The sequence below is a fragment of the Myotis daubentonii genome, chromosome 6 (assembly GCF_963259705.1).
Source record: "Myotis daubentonii chromosome 6, mMyoDau2.1, whole genome shotgun sequence".
NCBI classification, from domain to species: Eukaryota; Metazoa; Chordata; class Mammalia; order Chiroptera; family Vespertilionidae; genus Myotis; species Myotis daubentonii.
The window spans coordinates 45,024,503-45,049,992 of NC_081845.1; the positions used below are offsets into that span (position 1 = coordinate 45,024,503).

The window sequence follows — 25,490 nt, forward strand, 5'->3', positions numbered from 1 at the left end:
TTATCTCTATTTTTCTCATTGGTTTGTATACATATTTTATATATTTTGAATAGAAGCCTCTCCTTTTGTTGGTTATATGTCTTAGACGTATCCTGTGAGTCTTGCCTTTTCACTATCTTAATGATATCTCTTTTTTTTTCAGTTTTCATGTTACTTTTTATTCTTTGTGAACATATTTTCCCAATAAACCATTTACTAAAACATTTCATCCAAAACATGAAACATCTACTCACCTCATTTCTCAAACATGAATTTTGTCCTCTCTTACATACTTTTTTTTATTCTGTATATATATAATGAGACCAATCTCTTTAAGGAATTTTTAAGTGAACAATACAATGCTGAATGTTGAATAAGCACAGTGTTATACAGCAGATCTCTCTAACTTTTTCATTATATTCACCCTGTAATCTTCTGTTATATTGGGGTCTTGATTCAAAAAAGGCCCCAATAAATATTTTTTAATTAAGTTAAAGAAAATCTATATTGAGGGAACTGCACTTCCTATTCCTCACAGCTTTAACCACTGGAAGTTCATGAACAATGAATTCACTTCACTCTTCCTGTTGGAACACCTCTGCTGAACTTTTGAACAAATCCTGGAATAAAGAGCTTGCTTATCAATCCCTCAGCATTGTGGATACAGTCATCCTCCCTTCCATGGTTGGGCTTATCTGCTCAATGGGACTGGTTGGCAACATCCTAATTGTATTCACTATAGTAAGGTAAGGCTTCTTCTTCTTTCCCACAGTGTAGGGACATTCTGTACTCCCTAAGTGAATCCTTTTCTCTTGGAGGATTTTTCTTAGTGAAATCAGGTTTTGGAATATGTGCTTAAGATAATTAAAAAAGATTCTACAGATTTTTTTATCATGTATTAATAACATCTGAGTTGCAGGTCTCAGGATGAAAAGACCTAGGCCAATGCTTACTGCTGAGTTAATGAATTTTTAGAGCTATGATTCTCAATCTTAGCTACATATTAGAATCAATGAGGAGCTTTTAAGAATCTTAATCTACAATTTCACCCCAGAACAATGAAACTCAGAAACTCTGGAGGTTGAGCCCAGGCAGGGGTTGAAACTGTGAGGCAACCATTTTATTTTCTAGCAATAAGACATATTCTAAGAAACTGAGCTGGTTTGGCTGGTAAAAAGACTCTCACTCACTTGGGCAAGAGAAAGACTCTACTTGATCCCCACAGACTTAAGCAGTCAGACAGGGGGCTGTCCCCCTCAACACTGACCACCCTGAATAGGCCAAATGAGAGACATAGCAACCCTGGGAAGCAAGCAGTGAACCAACATATGACTTTGCCAAAGGAAGACTAAAAGCATATATGAAACATATATACCAAAAAAAAAAAAAGGCTTAAGCAAGATGGAGTCTCCAGAATAAGATGTTCTATATGACTTTTTTGTAAAGTAAGAGGTGGTAGATGCATTAGGAGGGTGACTATAAAGTAGTGAGACCAGATCATCACCAGTCTATTATACTTTAAACTTAGAGCAGGTCAAAGGAAACCAAATTAGAAAGTGTAGGAGGAAAATTGAGACAATTATAACATATTTCCCCTTTTATTCTTCAAGGAGACTCTAATGAACTCAGTCCCTTTACTCAATTATTCTCCACAGCCACGGTGGGCCCTGGGAAACTATTTCAATAAAGGAAATGACATTTTCCTCCATTGAGTCCCCCCCTCCATGTCTTGAACACATCTTTCTTCCATCTACCAACAGGCCACTCGAAGAGAACAGGAATGGCCTGTCTCCCAATAAATAAAAAGTTCCCGCTCTGCCATTCCCTGCCTTCAACTCCCTGTCAAGGCAACTAATTCACACTAAATCATAATTTACAGAGACACCTTACTTTTTAACCCTCCCAATGGTGCCTACATTTTACACAGAGATGACAACAGGGACAGTGTATTAACCTGAAGGAATACTAATGGTCAAATGGTGGAATACAAGCTGCTAAGAAGGGAAAATGCTCAAAATGAGGCCTCTTCTCCCCCCCAGCGCCCCACCCGACCCAGCTTAAATCAAACTAGCAGTTCCCTTTGACCCACCCCTCTACTGTTTCCATGAATTTGCAGTCAGGCTGTCCTCTAGGGCAGTGGTCAGCAAACCGTGGCTCGCGAGCCACATGCGGCTCTTTGGCCCCTTTAGTGTGGCTCTTCCACAAAATACCACGTGCTGGCGCGCACGTACAGTGCGAAGTTGACTTAAAACTTTAAGTAAAGTTTATTAAGTTAATTTTAGGAAATGTTGTGGAGTGAAAGAAGATGTAGTGTTGAGGATTGAGAAAGGTACGTTGAGATGGTTTGGACATATAGAGAGGATGAACGAAAGGAGATAGACAAAACAAGTGTACAAGATGAGTGTGGATGGGAGAGTTGGAAGGGGTCGACCTCAGCGAACGTACCTCAATCAGATTGAGGACGTTTTTAGCAAAGGCCAGCTTAGGAGTTCCCTAATTAAGTTAATAACAATGTACCTACCTATATAGTTTAAGTTTAAAAAATTTGGCTCTCAAAAGACATTTCAATCATTGTACTGTTGATATTTGGCTCTGTTGACTAATGAGTTTGCCGACCATTGCTCTAGGGCAACAGTCATCTTGGCTGGGGCTGGAGTATCAACTTTCAAAGCAGCCCACTCATGCACCCGGATAGTTGGTGCTGGTTGTTGCAGGAGGCCTCAATTCCTCTCCAGGTGGACATCTCCATAGAGTTACTTGAGTATTCTCACAAGATGGCAGCTGGCTTCCCCAGAGAAAATGATCCAAGAGAGAGCAAGGAGAAAACTCCACAAAGCTTTTATGTCCTAATTTTAAAATGTCACACACTGTCACTTCCACCATATACTATTTGTTAAAAATGAGTTACTAAGTGCAACCGCACTCAAAAAGAGGGAATTAGGCTCCATGTTTTGGAAGCAATATCTAAGAATTTACAGACACATTTTTAAACCACTGCAGTTAGGTCTCAGGCATATAGTTCAAACTGTTTAAATATACTAGGCATTTATATGTACATTTATATAAGTTTCCCTTTAACTTTTAAAATCCATTTTGGCCATTGAAAATTTGTAACAGGTGACATACATTGAAGAAGGTGCATACTTTGGATGTCAGTCTTCACTTTCTGTTCATTTCTTTCAGGTCGAGGAAAAAAACTATTCCTGACATTTACATCTGCAACCTGGCTGTGGCTGATCTGGTCCATATCGTCGGAATGCCCTTTCTTATTCACCAGTGGGCCCGGGGAGGGGAGTGGGTATTTGGGGGGCCTCTCTGCACCATCATTACATCCCTGGATACCTGCAATCAGTTTGCCTGTAGTGCCATCATGACTGTAATGAGTGTGGACAGGTAAGTGAAGAGACTCTGAAATATCTAACATAATTCAGAGGTGCCTGTGCTTCATACTTTAAGCAACATTGGAGCTGGTATATAACAGCAAGGCTTCTCTTCCTTATTGTGGAACTGATTACGTAAGAATATTTGTTCCCATTTTCACAGAAGTCTATTTTAATGGAAAGCTTAAAACACTAAAATCTTTTTTCCAATCATTCTTTTTTACTTCAGTTTTATTTACAACTCATCCTATCTAATAAGAGAGAAACATGGTTATTGGTGTACGACCGCTACCCTTCCCATTGGCTAATCAGGGCAATATGCAAATTAACTGCCAGCCAAGATGGCGGCTGGCAGCCAGGCAGCTTGAAACTAACATGAGGCTTGCTTGCTTCAGTGACAGAGGACTCCAACGTTCCCCACCTGCCACTGCAGGCCTCTGAGCTGCAACTCTAAGCAACTATGTAACAAATATAGAAGCTAAACAAAATCCCAGAAACCTGCTTTACTCACCGGGCTTCAGCCAGCCGGATCGCAACATTGTAAGCAAAGGCCAGAAACCTACTTTCAGCAGTGGAGGCCTAAGAGCCGGAGCCAAGCCTCAAAGCTAAAGCTGGCCCAGAATAAAATTAAAAAAGAAAAGAAAAAAAAGAGCGGTTGGGAGCTTCAGTCACTCGCCATCCTGAAAATAGCCCTCAGCCCCTCACCCAGACTGGCCAGGCACCCCAGTGGGGACCCCCACCCTGAAGGGTGTGTGACCAGCTGAAAACAGCCATCATCCCCTCACCCATGCTGGCCAGGCACCCCAGTGGGGACCCCCACCCTGATCCAGGACACCCTTCAGGGCAAACCAGCCAGCCCCACCCATGCACCAGGCCTCTATCCTATATAGTAAAAGGGTAATATGCCTCCCAGCACCGGGATCAGCGGAGCCACGAGGCCTCCAGGCACTGGGATCAGCGTGACAGGGAGCAGCGCCCAAACCCCCTGATCAGCCCTGCTCTGTGCCTGATAGGGGGGAGCTCCCCAACCCCCTGATCGCCCTGCAGCTCTGTGTGTGACAGGGTGCGGTGCCCCAACCCCCTGATCGGCCCTGCTCTGTGTGTGACAGGGTAGAGCCATAACCTCCCCATCGGCCCTGCCCTGAGTGTGAGAGTGGCGGCGCCCCAACCCCCCAATCGGCCCTACCCTGAGCGTGACTGAGGGTGGCATCACAACCTCCCAATCGCCCTCCTCTGTGCATGACAAGGGGCGGCGCCCCAACTTCCCAATCGGCCCTGCTCTGAGCCCGACCAGGGGCTGCACCTAGGGATTGGGCCTGCCCTCTGCCACCCGGGAGCAGGCCTAAGCCAGCAGGTCGTTATCTCCCAAGGGGGCCCAGACTGCGAGAGGACACAGGCCGGGCTGAGGGACCCCCCCTCCCCTCCGAGTGCACAAATTTTTGTGCACCAGGCCTCTAGTTACAATATAAAAGGATTTCAAAATCATGGAAAGTTGCAAACTAGAATGAATGCCCCCATGATTCTTGCAATAAGGAAGCTGTGGCCCCAAGAAGTGAGGATGTTTGCAAAGGGCACAGAGGGAGTCCATGACAGAGCTGAGAACTGAAGTGGGTCTCCTCACTCCCTGTCAGGGCTATTTCCTGTATGTTCAAAGTCTCACACACTCTTTCTATTACCTAGCAGCCTAATGGAATCAGTGGAGTAGATATGGACTCCTACACAGATATAAGGAAATATCCCTGTACCAGGAAGACCATCTTTTACACTCATCATTATCTGGTTAATGCAAATGCTGCCATTTTACATCATTAGCGATGTATTCTCCTGTGCTCTGGAGTGTGCCACAGCCATGTCACCAACCATGTAAGCTAATGTTATTTGAGAAGATGAGAGTGATGGTGAGCACTTACAGGGCCAATGAGTGGTGGGGGCCCAGGTCAGACCCAGGCTGTCTCTAAAGTTGGCAGGTGGCTTATAATTATCTCACCATCTGACCTCTTTCAGAAATATGCAAGCCAGGATGAGCCCTGCATCATCCAGATGCCAAGACTTGCACATCAGGTCTTCCCCAATCACAAGCAAGTCCTAAAAGACAACAGTAACACACACAACAGGAATTGTCTGAGAGCAACCCACCTAAAATCTCGATCCACATTCGTCCCACCCAACCCAATTCCAGCACACTTGATCCTCCTTGCTCTGATCTCCCTTGCTCCAAATAAATCACATAGTCTAATTTAGTGTGTGTGGGTGTGTGTTGTTGTTGTTGTTGTTGTTGTTGTTGTTGTTGTTGTTATTGTCTAGCTTCCCCCTACCCCTCAAATATAAATTCCACAAGTGCAGGTTTGATCAATGATATATCCCAAGTGTCCGTGTAACAGTGCCTGGCAAGTGGGGGCTCAAAAAACATTGATGAATGAATGAATGACCATCAGTCTTGAGGGCTGTGTTAAATTTCCTGGGTCCATCCAGGACTTCTTCCTGAGCTCTGACCCTTTTGCTTGTCCAAGTGGGCCCTTGACGTGGGGAAGTTATGAGTAGTTCTTCCGATGGATGAACAAAGCAATGGCAAGGCTGGATTATTATTCAGACATGAATAGTAATAGTAATGTTTGATGCATTTTTTATATCTTGCTGCTTTTCTGCAAAAGAATTCTCCAAATACAGAGTGTATTTCTCAAGTCATAATTAACATCACATTTTTCAGTCAGTGTACTATGTAGGTCTGGATAATTCATCTGATGCCAGCCAATGCTGACAGTGCCTTGAGTGAAGCCTGGCCAGCTTGCCAGGGTCCCAACACTAGAGAGAGGGCCCTGCACAGGGCAGGCCTCTGCAGAAAAGCGACCTAGAGTACAGGCCTTCCCAACCACAACACCGTTCTTTGAGATAATAAAACCTGCTTGATACACTGTACTCTGAATAAGGAGAGTATTGGCTTTTCCTTTCATTGTACCTCTTCTGTGAACCTCTTACTCTACAACCTCTACCCCCAGCAAAACTCTGCTTTTTTAAATACCTTTGATTCCAGGTCTGAACACGTTTTTCATCCTTTAGCTTTTAGTTGACTCTTAAAAATTCTCCTTGGATTTGCTAGGGAACTAAATATGTTTGATATATCAGGATTTCAAGTTTGATTAATGATTACCCTTTTTTTCTGGATCAAAAATGGAAAAAAAGAAAAGAAAGAAGAAAAAGACTTCTACATAAAATGAGCCCATTTCCCCCTCAAGCCTGCAGCCTAAGTTCCCTGAGGAATTTGCAATTGTCTACACTAGTCATTTTGTTTATCCTTGCTGTGATTTATCTGAACTAAACCCCCAAAGTACCTGGGGACTCTACTGAAAAGCTATCTGAGCAAAATGCCTGTCCCATGGCCCGAACCTCTCCCTCCAGCCAGTGCACTTCCCTCTTCCTGCCTCTACATCAGTCAATCCAAAGGGTCAGAGGGCCCCTGCCTCCCCGGGGAAAATCCCTGTTCAGAGACCAAGTTTAAGGAGCCTCATCTACAAGGAAAGCACCTTTGTAAAGAGAGAGTTGGCAGGGCAGAATTTTACCCTCTTCAGTGTGTTTGTGGAAGTGACAGCTATTTCAGAGAGTGGTCTATTCAGACTTGTAGGGTCAAGAGTTGTTTTCTGTATAGGTACCAGCCAGCCTTAAAAAATACTATAGCTTTCTTTTACCCTGATAGCGGTATGCTTCAGGGAGAATGATAATACTAATAATTTACTCTTGTCATGAACCATTCATTGTTGGAGCTCAGTGCTTTTATTGATTATTCCCAAACCCTTTTTAACTGGCTTTGCAGGTACTTGGCTCTCGTCCAACCATTTCGATTTACAAGTTGGAGAACGAGGTACAAGACCATCCGCATCAATTTGGGCCTCTGGGCAGCTTCCTTTATCCTGGCGTTGCCTGTCTGGGTCTACTCAAAGGTCATCACGTTTGAAGACGGCGTGGAGAGTTGTGCTTTTGATTTAGCATCCCCTGACCATGTGCTCCGGTAGGTTGTTACAACTTAAGAAAAATGGAGTTGAATTAAGTTATGAAGTGCTTCAGCCTCGCTGTCTGCATGCCGTGTCCTTGGGGATCCTCTCCCCGACAGTCTCCCCACTTAGTTGCCTGCCTTCCATAATCAAGTTGATCGTCTGATTTCTAAGAGAGGGTAACCTTTAGAAAAAGATTTTGAGTTTAGTCATGTAACTTTAGTGGGCACAAATATATCTAAATATGGATTTTAAAGACCCCTGGCAGCCAGACACAGCAGAAACACAGCGATCAAGAGAGGGACAGAATTTCAAAAAGGGTCTCAGAGTTCCTGAGACGCAAACCTTATTAATATTTAGATGGAGTTTGGTTGAGTTGTGTCCCCCCCAAAAGATATATTGCCCTCAGCATCTATGAATGTGACCTTATTTAGAAGTAAGGTCCTTGTAGATATGTCAAGTGAAGATGAGGTCATACTGGATTAAGGTGGGCCCCCTAGCCAGGGACTGGTGTCCTGATAAGGATAGGAAGACTTGAAGATACACAGAGAGAAAGAACATCTGTGAACAAAGAGACAGAGATTGGGGGAATGTGTCTACAAGTCAAGGAATCCCAAGGATTGCCAGAACCCACCAGAGGCCAGGAGAGAAGCAGGGAGCAGATTTTCCCTCAGAGCCTCCAAAAGGAACCAGCCCTGCTGACACCTTGATCTCAGACCCTTGGCCTCCAGTTCTGTAAGACAATTCATTTCTGTCTATTTAATCTACCCAGTTTGTGGTAATGTGTTACAACAGCTGTATATAACTAATGCAGACACCAACACAGGCATTTCTTACGTTTTAATTTGAAAAGAAAAAGTCAAAAAAGTTTTTATTTGAAATTTTTAACATAGCATTGAAGTCTATGACAAAACATTTTTTGATCACTTACTAAGCACAAGATACTGTGCTAGGTGCATTTTATATACATCCATACACTATCTCAAGCCAATATGGCGGGTTCCTTTTCCCATCCAGCACTTTTTTTTTTTTTTTTTTTGGTGAGGAATTTACAAAATAAGGAATTTATTTTGTAAAACATTCAAAACATTATAAGCCAGTTTTGCATGTTGATATAACTGGAGATATGAGTTGGAACAACCCCTGATGTCCAAATAGTTGTTCTAGCTATGGGCCACCATCACATACAATTCACTTAAAGTACTTAGTGAATTCAGTTAATTATCTTCTTTCCTTGCTTCTTATTTGAAAATGTAAATATTCCCCAGAGGATTATCCTGTTTTACTGTTGACAGATACCTCTGGAGTCCAACACATATGCAATTTTTAAACTGGCTTTACTATTCACAGAAGCAACTAGAACTCCCCTGGTTCTCAGAGAAATCCTAAACTTTATTCTTTTTTTTTTCTTTCTTGATTAAGGTATTACATATGTGAGTCTTTATCCCCCCTCTGCCCCCCACTCCCCTACTCATGCCCTCACCCCCCTGGTGTCTGTGTCCATTGGCCATGCCCATATGCATGCATACAAGGCCTTTGGTTGATCTCTTGCCTTACCCCTTCCCCTACCTTCCCTCTGAGGTTTGATGGTCTGATCGATGCTTCTTTGTCTCTGGATCTGTTTTTGTTCACCAGTTTATGTTGTTCATTATATTCCACAAATGACTAAGATCATGTAATATTTATCTTTCTCTGATTGGCTTATTTCACTTAGCATCATGCCCTCCAGTTCCATCCAACACCCTTTCTTGATAAAAACCCTCATCAAAATGGGAATAGAGGGATCATACCTCAACATAATAAAAGCCTTATATGACAAAGCGACAGCTAACATCATACTCAATGGGCAAAAACTAAAACAATTTCACCTAAGAACAAGAACGAGATAGGGATGCCCACTTTCACCACTCCTGTTCGACATAATACTGGAAGTGCTAGCCATAGCAATTAGACAAGAAGAAGAAATAAAAGGCATCCAAATTTGAAAAGAAGATGTAAAACTGCCATTATTAACAGATGACATGATACTGTACATAGAAAACCCTAAAGACTCCATCAAAAAATTATTAGACTTAATAAATGAATTCAGCAATGTAGCAGGATACAAAATTAATGCCAAGAAATCTATGGCATTTTTATACACCAATAGTGAACTTACAGAAAGAGAGATTTAAAAAACAATCCCATTGTTTTACCATTGCACCAAAACAATTAAAATACCTAGGAATAAACTTAACTAAGGAGGTAAAAGACCTGTACTCGGAAAACTACAGGACGTTAAAAAAAGAGATAGATGGAAGAACATACCGTGTTCATGAATTGGTAGAATCAACATCATTAAAATGTGCATACTACCCAAAGCAATCTACAGATTCAATGCACTCCCCATTAAAATATCAACAGCATATTTCACAGACCTAGAACGAACTCTCCAAAAATTCATCTGGAATAAAAAAAAAAAGACCCCAAATAGCTGCAGCAATGCTGAGAAAGAAGAACAAAGTAGGAGGGATCTCAATACCAGATATCAAGCTGTATTACAAAGCCACTGTTCTCAAAACTGCCTGGTACTGGCACAAGAACAGACATATAGACCAATGGAATAGAATAGAGAACCCAGAAATTGACCCAAAAAACTATGCTCAATTAATATTTGACAAAGGAGGCAAGAATATACAAAGGAGTCAAGACAGTCTCTTCAATAAATGGTGTTGGAAAAATTGGACAGACACATGCAAAAAAATGAAACTAAACCACCAACTTACACCATACACAAAAATAAACTCAAAATGGATAAACATAAGACGGGAAACCATAAAAATATTAGAGGAATCCACAGGCAGCAAAATCTCAGACATATGCCGAAGCAATATCTTCACCAATACAGCTCCTAGGGCAATGGAAACTAAAGAGAAAATAAACAAATGGGATTACATCAAAATAAAAAGCTTCTGTACAGCAAAAGAAACCATCAACAAAACAACAAGAAAGCCCACTGCATGGGAGAACATGTTTGCCAATGTTATCACTGGTAAGGTTTTAATCTCCAACATTTAAGGGAACTCATACAACTTAACAAAAGAAAGCTAAAGAACCCAATCAAAAAAATGGGCAACGGACCTAAATAGATACTTTTTGAAAGAGGACATAAGGATGGCCAAGAGACATATGAAAACATACTCAAATTCACTAATCATCTGAGAGATGTAAATCAAAATGACAATGTGGTACCATCTCACACCTGTCAGAATGACAAGAGCTGGTGAGGATGCGGAGAAAAAGGAACCCTCATGCACTGCTGGTGGGAATGCAGACTGGTGCAGCCACTGTGGAGAACAGTATGGAGTTTCCTCAAAAAACTAAAAATGGAACTCCCATTTGACCCAGGGATCCCACTTCTATGAATATATCCCAAGAAACTAGAAACGCCAATCAGAAAGGATATATGCACCCCTATGTTCATAGCAGCACAATTTACCATAGCTAAGATTTGGAAACAGCCTAAGTGCACATCAGCAGATGAATGAATTAAAAAACTATGGTACATCTACACAATGGAATACTACACTGCAGTAAGAAAGAAGGAATTCTTACCATTTCCCATCCACCACTTTTAAACAGATGGGTTGCTTGGGCATAGACATAAGCCAAGAGGACTGAAGGTAGGGGGTCTGCAAGGCCACAAATCCAGTAACAGCAAGCTCCCGAGGACTGCAACACTGATGGGATTGATTATCTGTTATTTCTCCCACCAGCATTGGCTGCACACACAGACAGAAACTATCAGCCAGTCTAAAGGTGAAATGGTACTTAATTACAGGCATTGGCAGGTTATATGGACCTCAACCTCTCTAAAAGAAGAGCACAACCTGAGGCTCACTATCTGACTATAGGACTTTGGTCTGTGTCAAAGAAATACAAAAGATTAATTGTTTTGCACTGACAGCTGCTTCTTCTATTTTTGGTTGGTTATCATAAATGATATTCTGAGTTTTTGGCCTCTGTTGTTTCTCCTAGAATTAAATCCTTACAGTGAAATGGAATTTCTGTGCTACCTCAGAGTCCCTCTGGTATCAGGTTTTCTTCTCTCTCTCTCTCTCTCTCTCTCTCTCTCTCTCTCTCTCTCTCTCTCTCCCTCCCTCCTCTCTGCTTTTCTCTGCCTCTGTCTACACCCACCCAGCCTGAGCTGCCTCCCTTCACCAACACTTGGCATCTGTGCAAAACTGGAATTGGCTTGCCTGAGACTTCCCCCTGGCAAAGCACTGAGGGAAAGACTGGCGATTTTACAATAGGCCCTTTGAGAGGCCATCTCAGTCCTTGGCAACAAGGATGGGCTGGCTGTACAGCTCAACTGTCCATCTGGGTTCAAATCCCCCCTCTGCCACTTACTAGCTGGCTAACCTTGAGCAAACCACTTAACCCCTCTGTGCCTTAGTTTCTTCTTCTGTAAAATATGGATAATAATGCCATTGTACAGATTCAGTGGGTTAAAATATCGAAAGCACTCAGATCATGGCCTAATATACAGTAAATGCTATCTGCTATTGCCTGTTATTGCTAATAACACTAATAATAATAATAATAATAATAATAATAATAATAATAAGTATCCTTACCCATTCCATACTCAGTAGTGCTGGCCTTGGCTGCTGGAAAGATAAGCATCAGTGTCAATGAACAATGGGGAAAGCACCCAAAGATGCTTAATTCTTTTCCCCAAGGACTTTCCTCCTGGGCCCTGAAAAATCAGAGAATTATGCCTCATTAACTGTAAACGCCAGTGCCAAGCATTGTGAATGTAACAGGCATGTCTTCTCTCTCTCTCATTTCACAGGTACACACTTTATTTGACGATAACAACTTTTTTTTTCCCTTTGCCTTTGATTTTGGTGTGCTATATTTTAATTTTATGTTATACTTGGGAGATGTATCAACAGAATAAGGATGCTGGATGGTAAGTGTTTGCCTTATTTCTCTTGATTTATTAAAAGAACAATGCATGGGTTCTCTAAAGCTGTAGAATACTACCCTTTTCACTGTATCTTCTATTTCTGCCTTTATTCTTTTGTTTCTGTTTTGATTGCTAAAAATATCAACATTATGAATAAGTACAATAATAAATTTTGCTAAACTCTTGCCGTTAAGTACTTGGAATCTGAGTCCTTGTTCTAATGTACTCCAAGGAGCTGTTTTATTAATTTTTTCTTCCTGTCTTTCATTGTTTCTAATAAAAGGTTAAGACTAAAATAGTCCTCCTTCAGAAATATACAAGAGCATATTTAATTTAGTTTTGTTCCTAAAAGTGGGTAATCAAAATGATATGATATAAACTTTCTGCATGTCCCTCTCAATATTATTTTCCCCCAACAACAGCTTTTCAAATATTCAAAGTTTTGAATTTGAGATCCTGTAAGACTACTTTATTTTATCATGGATATTAATAATACGTTAATAAAATATCTTGTATGTTAAAAAAAGAACAATACAGAGATCCTAAGGCAACAACAACAGAAATTTAAACAGCAATCACTTGGCACATACTATACTTAGATATATAGGCGTTAATGTCTATGTGAGGCATTTTCTGAAAATAAGACATGTTCTGGATCAGATGTTTGAGGGTCTGTCAGTGATAAACATTGAAATTATCGAGGTAATATTTTCATTAAAAAGTGTAAGCAGAACTCAAGATTCTATTTAAAGAATAATTTTATATTTGTCATCGACAGTGTTATTTAAATGTCTTGTACATTTTACAGACTTGTGTACATATGTAAGTATCCTACATGATGTGTATAACTTCAAATTTTTGTTTTAGTTTTTTAATTTGTAGAAATATCTTATTAGTATTTGAATACTTAGGACAATGTTAATTAGAACTAAATAAAAACAAAGACTTATATAAAGACAATAAACTAGGGTAGACCTTTAAAGATACTTGTCTCTAAAACCACATGAATAAATATAAATTATTCTCTACTTGAAACTGTACATAAAAATTTGTTTAAATGCATACATCAGTGTTTTTATAAAACATGTTGGGTTAAAAAATATTAAAATTTCTTCTTAGACTAGATTGTTGTATTTGTTTTGAAAAGACGAGATTCCTGGGTTTCACACACCTACCACATATGACACTATAAAGGTTTTTTTAAAAAGAATAGGTGAACAATGTATTCACCATTGGTCAAAAATTGTGGCAAACCTTGGTAACCAAAGGTTTAAATGGTCTATTGGCCCACGACATTTTTTTCCCCACTTAAAATTGCTGGAAATTCTTTGGAAATTTTACATTCTTCAAGGGTGGTCTATTTAGAATGGGAAAGGGAAGCAGCCACAGTTATAGGGGGAAAATACCTCCTAGATGTATCACAGGGAGTTGAGGTGGTGGGAAAGTTAAAATGGAATATTAAGACACTGGCAGCTGTTCTTTCTCATTTTATTCTATCATATATTTATATCAGTATGAACTCGTGTATTTGATACTTTGGGCTTTAATGCAATAGTATGCTATTTATTTTGTTTCTTAAAATCTTCCAGCTTTGGGAAAATTTTAACAGGAATGACAAAACCTTTTTACAATGCTCTGAACAAATAAGAATAAAAAGGAGCTTCATATTGCCCTGCATCCATTCTTTACTGTCCAGAAAGTTCTAGGACCCCATTGCCCTGCAGTTTCCAGGGTTTTTTTACGTTCTATCCTAACGTTGCCTTTGCAGTTACAATCCCTGTGTCCCAAGGCAGAGGGTCATGAAGCTGACAAAGATGGTACTGGTGCTGGTAGCAGTCTTCGTCCTAAGTGCTGCCCCCTATCACGTCATCCAGCTGGTGAACTTACAGATGCAGCAGCCCACGCTGGCTTTCTATGTGACCTATTACCTCTCCATCTGTCTCAGCTATGCCAGCAGCAGCATTAACCCTTTTCTCTACATCCTGCTGAGTGGAAACTTCCAGAAACGCCTGCCTGGACTGCGAAGGAGAGTGATTGAGAGGGAAAGCCACAACATGGAAAACACCTTGAAATCAAGCTTTTAGGAGCGTGTATAGATCATCAATCACCTCAACGGGCTTGTCTAAGTTATTGGTATTATCAGAAGGGCAAACGGTGACTCTTAGTAGCATGGAACAGAAGGGTAACCATTCAATGCAGTGAGTGTAATGTGCTAACTTTAGTAAGATATGAAATATGTATCTGCACTTGAGAGTAGGGAATGGAACAGTCTAAGATACCCAACTCCATGGTTATGTGTGTTATTTCAGCATGTTATAAACTACTCACTGATAAAAGTGGCCGTCCATGATCATCGACTAAAAACTCACCAAGGAATCTCAGTTTGCCATCACTACTTTGGTCTCACTGTAACAGTGCCCTTGAGGTTTGGGCGGGGGGGTGGGGGTGGGGGCGGGGGGAATGACCTTATAATGAAGACTTAAATTTGGCCATTTTTTATCTACAAAAATGTCAATTTCATGTGGTACAATCGAATGTCTTCAACACTCAGTTTTACCTGTTAGCATAACAGTTACCATGTATAAGATTACATGTAACAAACCTGTGAAGTAAGTATTGCCTCAGTTTACTAAACTCAGAAAGGTTAAGTGATAGGCCTAATGCTGCCCAACTACATAAGAGCTGGGCTGAAATCCAGGTCTGCCTATTTTTGTCTTTTTATTGCATTACCTTGGCAACCTGTACGTATCATTAAGGAGGAAACCACTAAATAATTTGAATATGGGGGTTGCTTTTTTCTACAGCCCCACAAGGAAAGAAACTCTGCAAAATATTAGTTGATAGTTTTAAGCATATTCTTTTGCATTTAGCATTGTTCTCATGCCTACAAATTATAGACACTGGTATCTCCATTTTAATAACGATATTCTTCAGGATGTTAACATATACTTAGTTACATAATTTTTGAGTTACAGTACATGTTTGTTCAAGGGTACAAAAGTAATTAGCTCTTAAATTTGTGGGTGTTCACATATGTTATATGTATCGATCTTTTCCTCTTTTGGTTTGTATAAAACATGCACTTTGATATAGTAAGGAAAGAAAAAAATGCTTTTAAAGCCTGTATTCTTGACAAAGGTAAAGCTTTTTATTTTTTCTGTGAATGAAATCTGTAAACCCACCTCCTACATCTAAATACATAAACCTGCTTGCTCCAAGGACATCTGAAACTGATTTTTCATCAGCCCTTAATATAAGAGCCACAGAGACCAACTTTTTTAATCTAATCTCCATTTTTTATATATTGTCGAGACTCTTGACTTTCAACCCAATGTTATTGGTTCTAGGTATTTTAGAGGGTTCTTTGAAACAAAGTAGACCTAAATGCATATCTGGATGAAAGGTCGTGTAAACAATGTGAAAACTACAAGCAGGTCACATCTGAGGTGTTTTAGTTCTGTAATTGAGATCTGGAGAGCTACCCAGAGGCTGGATGCTCCTTTATCATTTTGATCAAAAGCTGTGTCGTGGCCATCATTCCAAGGGCCTTCATTCTCACTTCTCTAAGGTGCAACAGACAGGGTCCAGTGATTAACCGACTTCTGAAGACCCAACACTGGTGTTATCACTTGATAACTGAAGAGCAATTGAAGTATTTGCCTCCATTGTCTTTTTTAATAAGAAAACACTGTTATTATAAAGACTTAAGTGGTTTTAAACCAATAGACATTTTTCTAATAGCATTTCCAATAGGCCTCAAATAATTCCAATATATAAATTGGTCAGTGAAGTATTTCAATTTATATTTATTAAGAGTTATAAAAAATTTAATCAAAGTGCAAATTTTTTACAGGTGACTATTAAATTTATTTTTGTGCCTTTTTATAGCTTTTACTAGAGGCCCGGTGCATGAAAATTCATGCACTGGAGGGGGGGTTCCCTCAGCCTGGCCTGCCCCCTCTCACAGTCCAGGAACCCTCAGGGGCGGGAGGCAACCCAGTGACTAGGGGAAGGCAATGCCCCCATCACACCTCTGCTGCTGCCACTGCTGGCAGCACAAGCCTCAGCCTGCCCTGGTTACCTGAGCCTAGGGCCAGCCCTGGGCGACTGGGAAGCCACCATCTGAGGTTTGCCTGCGCCTTGGGCCAGCCCTGGGTGGCTGGGGAGCTGAGGGGACTGGAGGACTCCAGAAGCAGGCACACAGCAAGACCTGCCGTCCCAGCAGGGCTAAGGGGACTGGGTGCTACCATCTTGTGGCTGTGGGCACCGCCATCTTTGAGGGCGGGGCATCAATTAGCATATTCCCTCATTATTGGCTGTGGGCGCCGCCATCTTTGCAACAGTGTGAGGGTCAATTAGCATATTCCCCCTTTATTAGATAGGATATGCATGCGCATATACATGCAGACTTTCAGAGGTGGTTTGACAGAGATTCTTGTATGTTTGCCCATGACATGACTACATGTTTACTTTCAAGAGAAGTTAGAGAACAGTTTCACCTATCCACTTAATATTTGGGTATTTGTCATTACATAAATCATAACTGTACCCCTCCTCTATGCTTAGTCAATTTTAGGTGCCCATTGAAATTTTGATTGGTTAATATAAATCAATGAATAAAAATTGCTCATATATTAATTCACTTCTGGCTTGTAGCTTCTATTCCCAAGAAACCAAAAGATTTCATAGTTCCTTAATATAGTTTCTCCTGAACAAATACTAAAGATTGCCTTTGGGAAACAAAAGTACAACATTAAACATTCACATTATTATTAAGATGTACCTTAGTTTCAGAAAAGCTAGCATGTGGGAAAATGCACATCACAGAATTGAGAGGAAAAAACACAATACGGACAACACTCTTCACCAAATTGAGTTTTAAAAGCACAGGACAGAGCAGGGATTAAGTACTGCATAAAGAGTACAGAGAAGGGAGGGAGAGGGAAACTACAGGCCATAAAGCTAGTCGACCTGTGTTTGCATCCCCAAAATTGCTACTTACTAGCTAGCTGCAAGACTTTGAGCAAGTTCTTTAAATGTTCTCTCAGTTCTAATCTATAAATTGAGGATGATGATATCATCCACTTCATAGTTTTGGTGTGAGATGTAAACACTTACAGCACTGCTTAGCTAGTGTAACACTTAGTACTTTTAGTATCATCCCCCAGGATCTTCACTATTATCACTTAAAAATACTTAACAGATTGAAAAACATAGGCACAATATTTTGCAGTCCCTCTTAGTAAGAAGTAGAGTTCATCTCCCCATCCCTTGCCTGTAAGCTGACCTTGTGTCTTCCTTTGATGCATACATTGTGGCAGAAGTGACATTGTGTACATTCCAAAGTCTAGGCCTAAGAGTCTTGCAAGCTTCCACCTTTGTCCTCTTGGAATCGTGCACTGAGACATTATGTAAAAAGCCAGTCTAACCTACTGGAGAATGAGAGGCCACGTGGAGAACTGAGGCACCCCAGCTGGCAGCCAACACCAACGGCCAGTCATGTGAATGAGACCATTTTGGACCTTTCAGCCCAGCAGACTATCCAGCATTCAGTCATGTGAGGCACCCAGGTGAAAGCAACATTGGAGCCATCCAACCGATCCACGGAATTATGGAAAATAATAAATTGCTATTTTAAGCCGTAGCTTTGAGGCAATTCATTCTGCATAAAATAGCAACCAGGAAAGTAAAAATTAATAAAATGGTCCTTAGTGATTAGAAGAAGTTGAAAGCACCTAAAATATCAGTTATTATAAATCTTCACTCCTTTCTTCCTTCATTCTATAAATATTTATTGAGCACCTACCATATTCCAGATATGGATTGATGAAAACACTTTCCTGCCCTTCTGGAGTTTACAGTCCAGTTAGCATAAAAATGTTAACATGCAAGTGAGTATATAATTATAAGTTGTGATAGGTGCTTAGAGAAGAGACTAACAGACACATACCTTAGCTGTATTGGACAGTTTTTTCTGCAGGGCTTAGACACAAAACAGCTGAGAAATAAATTCTCTCCCATTGATTTCATTCTAAAAGAAATGGCAATTTCAAACTCAAAATATTTAAACTATGAGAAAACTGTTGTTCAATTGCTTTTCTATTTAAAAGAGTAGCTATAAATAAACTATCTACAGATATGGAGAAAGCAGATGGATTTGAAAATTCAAGCTCACACTGAATGTAATTAACTTAGAAAGAGAGAGACACCAATGACGCCTGAGATCATAGGTGCCCAGGAGACAGGCAAAGGGCTAACTTATTTTTAACACCACAGTAGCTCAGTCGTAGGGAAATTTCAAACTCGATTAAAATCTCTCAAGGGGTGAAAGAGCAAATGAAAAGAGAAAAAATGTGGCTATTGGAGAGTAATTAACCTTTTGACCCAGTTGCCAGCCAGAGTAGATGTTCACTGCTTAACAGAGCTTGGGTGTCCTAGTCATTGCAAATGAGGAGGTCTTGTGAAAGCCCTCTGAATGTTGTTTAATATTTAATTCTGAGAGAATCCAGCACCTGAAGCGACAAATGGGCTTAGGCAAAGCACTTCTTCAGCAGGAATGGAGGGTTGCCTTCTGCACAGAGCTAGCCTTATTTGCACACCCAACGGGAAAGCTCTGGACAACTGGATCAGACAGATAACCAAAGGATCCTTGGCCTTGAAGGGCTTGATAATAATTATGCCTCAGGCCACTGCAACTGAGATTTAAATATAGCCTGGTGTGCAAAGCCCTTCACAATTGAAACCTAGTGGCCATTCCCCTCTGTTTACCCTACAATTGTGTCAGTCCTACACATGAGGTATACTAGTACATTCACAAATCCATGCTTTTTTAGTGCCATTTCTGCCACCTAGAATACCCTTTTCCCTTCCATCTAACAAATTGCTGCTGTATAGGCCCAATTTAAATGTTATTTATTCACACTCCCACCCCCAGCAAACCAAAATTAGTCATCCCCTTCTTGGTACATATACATATTACTTTGTGGCTCTGTCATAGCTTAACCAATAATAGCATATGTGTACTTGTCTTACCCACTAGGTTGTAAGTTCCACAAACCCAGAATGTATCTGACTCATCTTGGTACTGGTGGTACTTAAGTATCTATCACATAATAGGTATTCAGAAAACATTCAATTGATTAAATAAATGAATTAAATAATGAGAAAGAAAAGGAGACAAAGAATATTTGAAGGAATGTTGGAGTGTGTGTGTGCACATGTTATGTATATATATATATATACATATTTATATTTATAAATAGTCATAGTAATACATGGGTGTGGAAAGATATTTATCTAGGTATTAACAAGTAGGAAGATTTCTTATATAAGCTATGAAAAGACTTTGTGTTTGAGATGCCTTACAGATCTCTTTAAACTTCTTTTCATTTGCTTATTCTGAATGTAATAATAAAGCACTGGCATATCACTAGTGTATTAAATAATTACAGACATTTTGCACTTAGTTAGGTGTTAGCTAGGGTTTCTAAAAGGCAACTGATTTGCACTCCTCAAGATTTAATGTGGAAAATTATAATTAATGGAGATTAAAATATTTAATGTGGTTTCAAATGCCTTACTGCGAATCTATGAGAACAATATTTAATAAATGATGCAAGTACTTAAAGCTTTCACCTCTATGAACCCATGTCTAAACTTCAAAAATGCTTACTGCATTTTAAGAACATTTGAAAGTGCAAAGAATAACCTTTTCAAAATTATATAATTATATTAGATATCGAGTGGAAAATACTGTCTTCTTTTTCAATGATTCAAAATACCATAGATGTTATCAAGAAATAACAAAAGGTTCTAAAGACAGCTGATTCTACTGGGTGTTTTCTCTACATGAATAAATTTTTTCTTGCTTCATTTGAATTATTATAATTTGATGGGTGTTTGAAAAATAATTTAAATATATTCTTGCAGTCAAGATGTGTTTTTAGACAGTGACTTTTTTCTCTTAATGCATAAAAGATATAAAAAATGCTCAGTATAGAAAACTTAAAAACAAGTACTCTGCTTTAGAAAAAAAATAAAAATCATCTCAAATTCAGCAGCCTGAGCTAATTATTGCTAATATTGCATCATAACATGTCATTAGAAAACAATATAAGTAGAAAATTTGGAAATAAAAAACAAAAATGAAAATCACAATGTTTTCTCTATTAATTTTCTTCTAAGTAGATATGATATTTTAACACAATTTTGACCATGATATATATTTATAAATAGAATTGAGGTTATTTCCAGTTTTTTGAGGTTATGATTAATACTGCAGTGGACTTTGTATGTAACTATTTGTCTGAGTTTTTAACTACTTTTAACTACTTTTTCTGTAGTTTTTAACTACAGATTCTTAGAAGAAAAATAAATAGATCAAAGAATACCCATTTTTGAAAACTCTTAATATGTGTTGCAAAAATACTTTCTAAAAAGTTGTCACCATGGAACTTCCTATCTGCAAAAGAGCATCTGTTTCCAAATCCTCAGTAATATTCAGTATTATTTTTCATCTCTACTAAAAAGAATGGCCAACGTTGTTTCTCAATGATTTTGTGCAATTCTTTGATTATGAAGTAAAATTAGGCATTTTTCAGGTGTTAATTGGCTATTTGTATTTCCCTGATTATGAATTAAGCTCCTTGGTGACAGGGATGCTTGTTACAAGACGCTTCATGTCTGCCGCATTGCAATCACTCAATAATGGCTGTAGAAAGAACTGTATTTTCATACACTTTGGCCATTTATTACATTGGTTTGAGGAAGGATAGAAAGAAGCTAGGAAAATTCTTTGGCAAGTGGAGACAGCTGATTTGCAAAGGAAGAATTCAGAACCAAGAACTCTAGTACAAGAGGAAGTTTATTTAGCATGTAAAGCGAAAGTACATTCAAAGAAAAGAATTGAGCTGGATGCTCAGAGAACTGCCTTAGCCTTTTAGAAAGAAAGTCACAGAAGCAGAAAAAGTGAGCTCGTTGGACTACATGGACACAGGAAACAAGTTGTGGAGGCAAAAGAAGGGCCTGAGACAGACAGCTGATTTAAACTAGCTTCATCCAGCATTCCGACTCACCTGCCTTCTTCTCCCATGAATGACCATTCCCTTAAGCATTAAGCTCTCACAACAATGAGGTTCTTTCCGGTCAGCATTAAATAACCTTAGGAACAAAGCCTCGGGTCTGTTGACCACAAAGAAAGAGTTTATGTCAAACTAAAGATATCGTCTAGGCCTCAGGTGTGTTTCAGCTCCAGGCCCAGAAAAACAGCAAAGCCAGATGAAGCGATGCCATGACTGGCATCAGGACCAGGTGCAATAACCAATGACCCCCTACCCTTGTGCCAACCAATCAGTAGAGACCATGACCCTGACCCTATACACTTACTTTGATGAATCAATGTATTAAAAGACACACCTGGAAAGCTGATAAATGTTCTATTGAGATCCTCCCCTGAGACCTCCTCTAAAATTCCTGCCTTTAGAAAAGAGATAAAAACCGTTAAGGCAAAGGACCCAGCACATGCATGAGCACACACACACTCTCTCTCCCTAGAGCACATTCGAGACTTCTTTCTTCAAGCGTGTATCTATGCTTTCTTTCTCCTAAGCTCTAAGGGTCCCCACAAGTCTTGCAACCAGGGGAGCAGTGGGCAGCTGCTTGTCCCAGGCTAATCACCTGAACCTGTCTCCGAGGGCCTTTCTTTTGGCTCTGTAACTTGTTTCCTGTGTCCACACAGCCCAGCTGGCTCATTTCTTCTTCCTCTGTGACTTTCTAGAAGACTAAGGCAGCTCTCTGAACATCTCACTCAATTCTTTTCGTCAAGTATACTTTTGCTTTGCATGCTAAATAAACTTCCTCTTGCAGTAGAGTTCTTGGTTCTGAATTCTTTCTTTGCCAAACTCAAGAACCAAGAGTCAACATCATTGGTAATGGGTTTTCGTTGTTTTTCTTGTTGATTTCTAAAAGCCATTTATATACTAAATGTTTATTGTAATTATTTCCCTTGAAGTTCTCATTTTCCTTTAAATATTGTTTTTGGTGTTCTTTGATGAACAGCTTTTCATTTTTATGAACCATCCACTGGCCTTTTTACTTTGTGATTTCTTCTATTGCTTTTATGCTTTATAAACCCCTTTTCAATTCTGAGATGATTTTCAATGGAAACATAATACACAGTTATTGTTGGTTGGGAGAGTGTATTACTTCTGTTAATGTGTTTAATTTGTGCAAAGAGATTCACTATCTCATGAGAATAACTGGAGGACTAATTGGTATGTGCTGGCAATCCATAAGAAGTGAGAAAATGAGACTTTGGAGATAATACATTTTTCCTTACAAAAATTGTTAATCTGAAGTGACTTTGAACCTATAAAGTTCAATGAGCACTTTTCTGGGTGGTGTCTGAAAGGATCTGTGATCTCAAAATGATTAAGAATCATTAGAAATTCTTTGAGGAATTTCATGTCTGACACTATGTGGACTTTTCAGGCTTTAAATTTTAACAATCAAATTTCAAATCCAGAGTTTGATATCCCACAAAAAGGAAGCATACGCTGAAGAACAGTGACTCAAGTTTTTAAGCTGAAGATTCAATTCAGCACAAGCTTTCTCAAAGTTGCTGTCATGTTGAACCCAACCTACACCAGTAATAACAGAACATTTGGTGCCAGTCATATGGGTGCCAGCCCATGTGTATGTCATTCAATAGACCCTCAAGCCTGATAAATCCATCTTTCCACATACTCTAAACTCATATAATGTCCCAATTGGATAAGACCGTACAAGCCTGTAAGCCTTACAATCCTGCATCACTATCCTTTCCAAAATGTCTCCAGCAGCAATCACCAAGTCTATAACTAAACATTTCCAGGGATGGGAACTCTTTGCTTCTTAAGACAATTCATTGCAAAATTTCTCCCTCCAGCCCTTATTTTATGAAGACCTAAGTTTTCCATTTATCTTACTAAAACAATGGAACCCCAGTAATCAGACATGCCTGCAGGAAATCTGCTGAAACAACTTCTCTGCCTTCTTAAATGGATGATCTGAGATATAATCAAAACAGCATGTCAGTGCTCTGTAGAGATTCTTGCTGAAAGGTTTATGGAATGCTGTGAGATTTTAAATACAGTACGCTCCTTAGAAATAAAAGTAAAATTTAAGATATACAAAAAAATTTAGTTAAGTAGGAGCTATACTGGTGTTTAAACCACCTAACTCAGGGATAGCAGTTGATTTCTGTGTAGATGATCATTAAGGTATAATTTCCGGCTATTTCCACATAACTGGACAGTGATGTTGACAAAGCTAAGCAAGTGGGCAAAGGTATTATCTATTCTGACTTTGGAAACTGTCCCAGTGCCTACATAGGCAAATGTATGAATGCTCTCCGGGGTTTCCCAACACTGGATAACAACTGAGAAAAAGGACTGTTGTCTAGATTGTTATAGGACAATGGAAGGGGGTGCAGAACTGAGCATGCATTTTCTGCTCATACAAATGTGCATATGGATGCAAAAAATATGAAATAACTTCCATTTCTTTACTTATTTTTAAATAATCTCCTTATTGTTTGTCAAAAAATTGCATATAGACTAGCTAAGAGAATAGCCTGTTAATTTTTACATCTCTCACAGCAATAAAGAGAGGACAGTCAATCAGAAACTCTCTGGGGGACTCAGTGCTCAATTAGGCTGAACTGGGAAGCAACATGTTATAGACTCTCACCACCACTTCTAGGACCCTAAAGAAAAGAACTCTGTTCTAATTAAAAACTTTTCTACGTTAAATTATTTTTATAAAATATTTTGTCATATACATTTTTATTGCTTATCACTTTATTTAGGATATGTATTTTCAAGCCACAAATCACAACCAAAGAGCCATGAAACCATATTAATGGCCCTTCCCTTGCTTCTTTTTTTTCCTTAATAGAACACAGAAAAGTTGTGTATACATGTGTGTGGTTTGTGTGCACATGCATGCACTAGTGTGTGATATAAAATGCATTTCTAGGTAAAAATCAAATATATTTGAAAGACATTCTTTTATAGGTTAGATTGAATAGAAAAGAGATAGACTGATAGAGATAGACAGATTTCCATTTGTTTAACAAAAGATTATGTCCCTATTACCAAAATCCAGACATGATAACATTTTTCCTTAAAGTTATTTTCTACCATATGCTATCAAAGAAAAATTTTTAAATGACTTCATTAATCTTCACAATTCTCCTATGTGAAAGAATTGGACTTATATTAAATGGTGCTGTCAAGTTTACCTCAATGGAATGGATTTTTACAGAAAGTAGCTGCCAATTTCTATTTGCCAAACCAAAAATTTTTCCAGGAACACAGGATAAGATTTCAAAGTTGTGACTAAGAATGAAATGTCATAGGTAATTTATTTCTGTAACAATTTAGATCTGGTCAAAGCACAGACTCAGAAAACATAAAATGTACATAGCATGCCCTCATACCTTTCTTCTCTCAACAGCCACGCCTCAGTTATCTGGAAATGGACTCTCTGCAGAGTGAATAATTCATGTAAAACTCTCACAGATAACACCAGGGAATGTACATACAGTCTCCATTGCCATGCTTCTCTTGCCTCTTTGGCTTGGACATAAGGTATGCCTAAACCATAGCTTGGAATCCAAGCTCCTGGATCATCATCCTAGACTTCATTGAAGGAGCCTCTCATGTTAGCCAACCCCACTTCCTACCTTCAACCATGCCTGTCCATCCCTAGAAATTTCTGTCAAGACCTGTACCCTAGTTCTTGCCTATCTTCTTTTTTTGTTACAGTGTCTTGATGTATCACTGACTTGCATTTGATTGTGGAAACCCATGGTAATTTATAAATTTTATGGAATAAACTGTGAGACTCATCACATATAACAAGCTCAATCTTATGTACAAATGCAGTTGGAATTTTTCCTCTAACCATTTCTAAGAGACTTAGTTGAGGAAACAGTGTTATGATCATTTGACTATATGGTGGTATGCAAGAGAACAACTAAACACACCCAGAATTTTTCTATTATTTCCCTAATTGTAATGGACCTTCAAGGCTACAGTCAACTCCACTAACTGCACAAGAAAGAGCCTATTAATTGGAAGTCATGAGAAAGTGATAGCTCCTATTTTTTTTTTATAATGGTAGTGCTATTCCCCTTTCACCAAAGTGATGCAG

General features: G+C 39.2%; 1 protein-coding gene across 1 annotated transcript; it reads left to right on the plus strand.

Annotated features, from left to right (window-relative positions):
* The first annotated feature begins 543 nt into the window (after window positions 1-543).
* Window positions 544-14,380, plus strand: MCHR2 (melanin concentrating hormone receptor 2). Its single transcript, XM_059699614.1, has 5 exons — window positions 544-725; window positions 3,163-3,372; window positions 7,168-7,362; window positions 12,180-12,299; window positions 14,065-14,380. Exons 1-5 carry the CDS (start codon window positions 544-546, stop codon window positions 14,378-14,380), a joined length of 1,023 nt encoding a protein of 340 aa, XP_059555597.1.
* The last annotated feature ends 11,110 nt before the right edge of the window (window positions 14,381-25,490 follow it).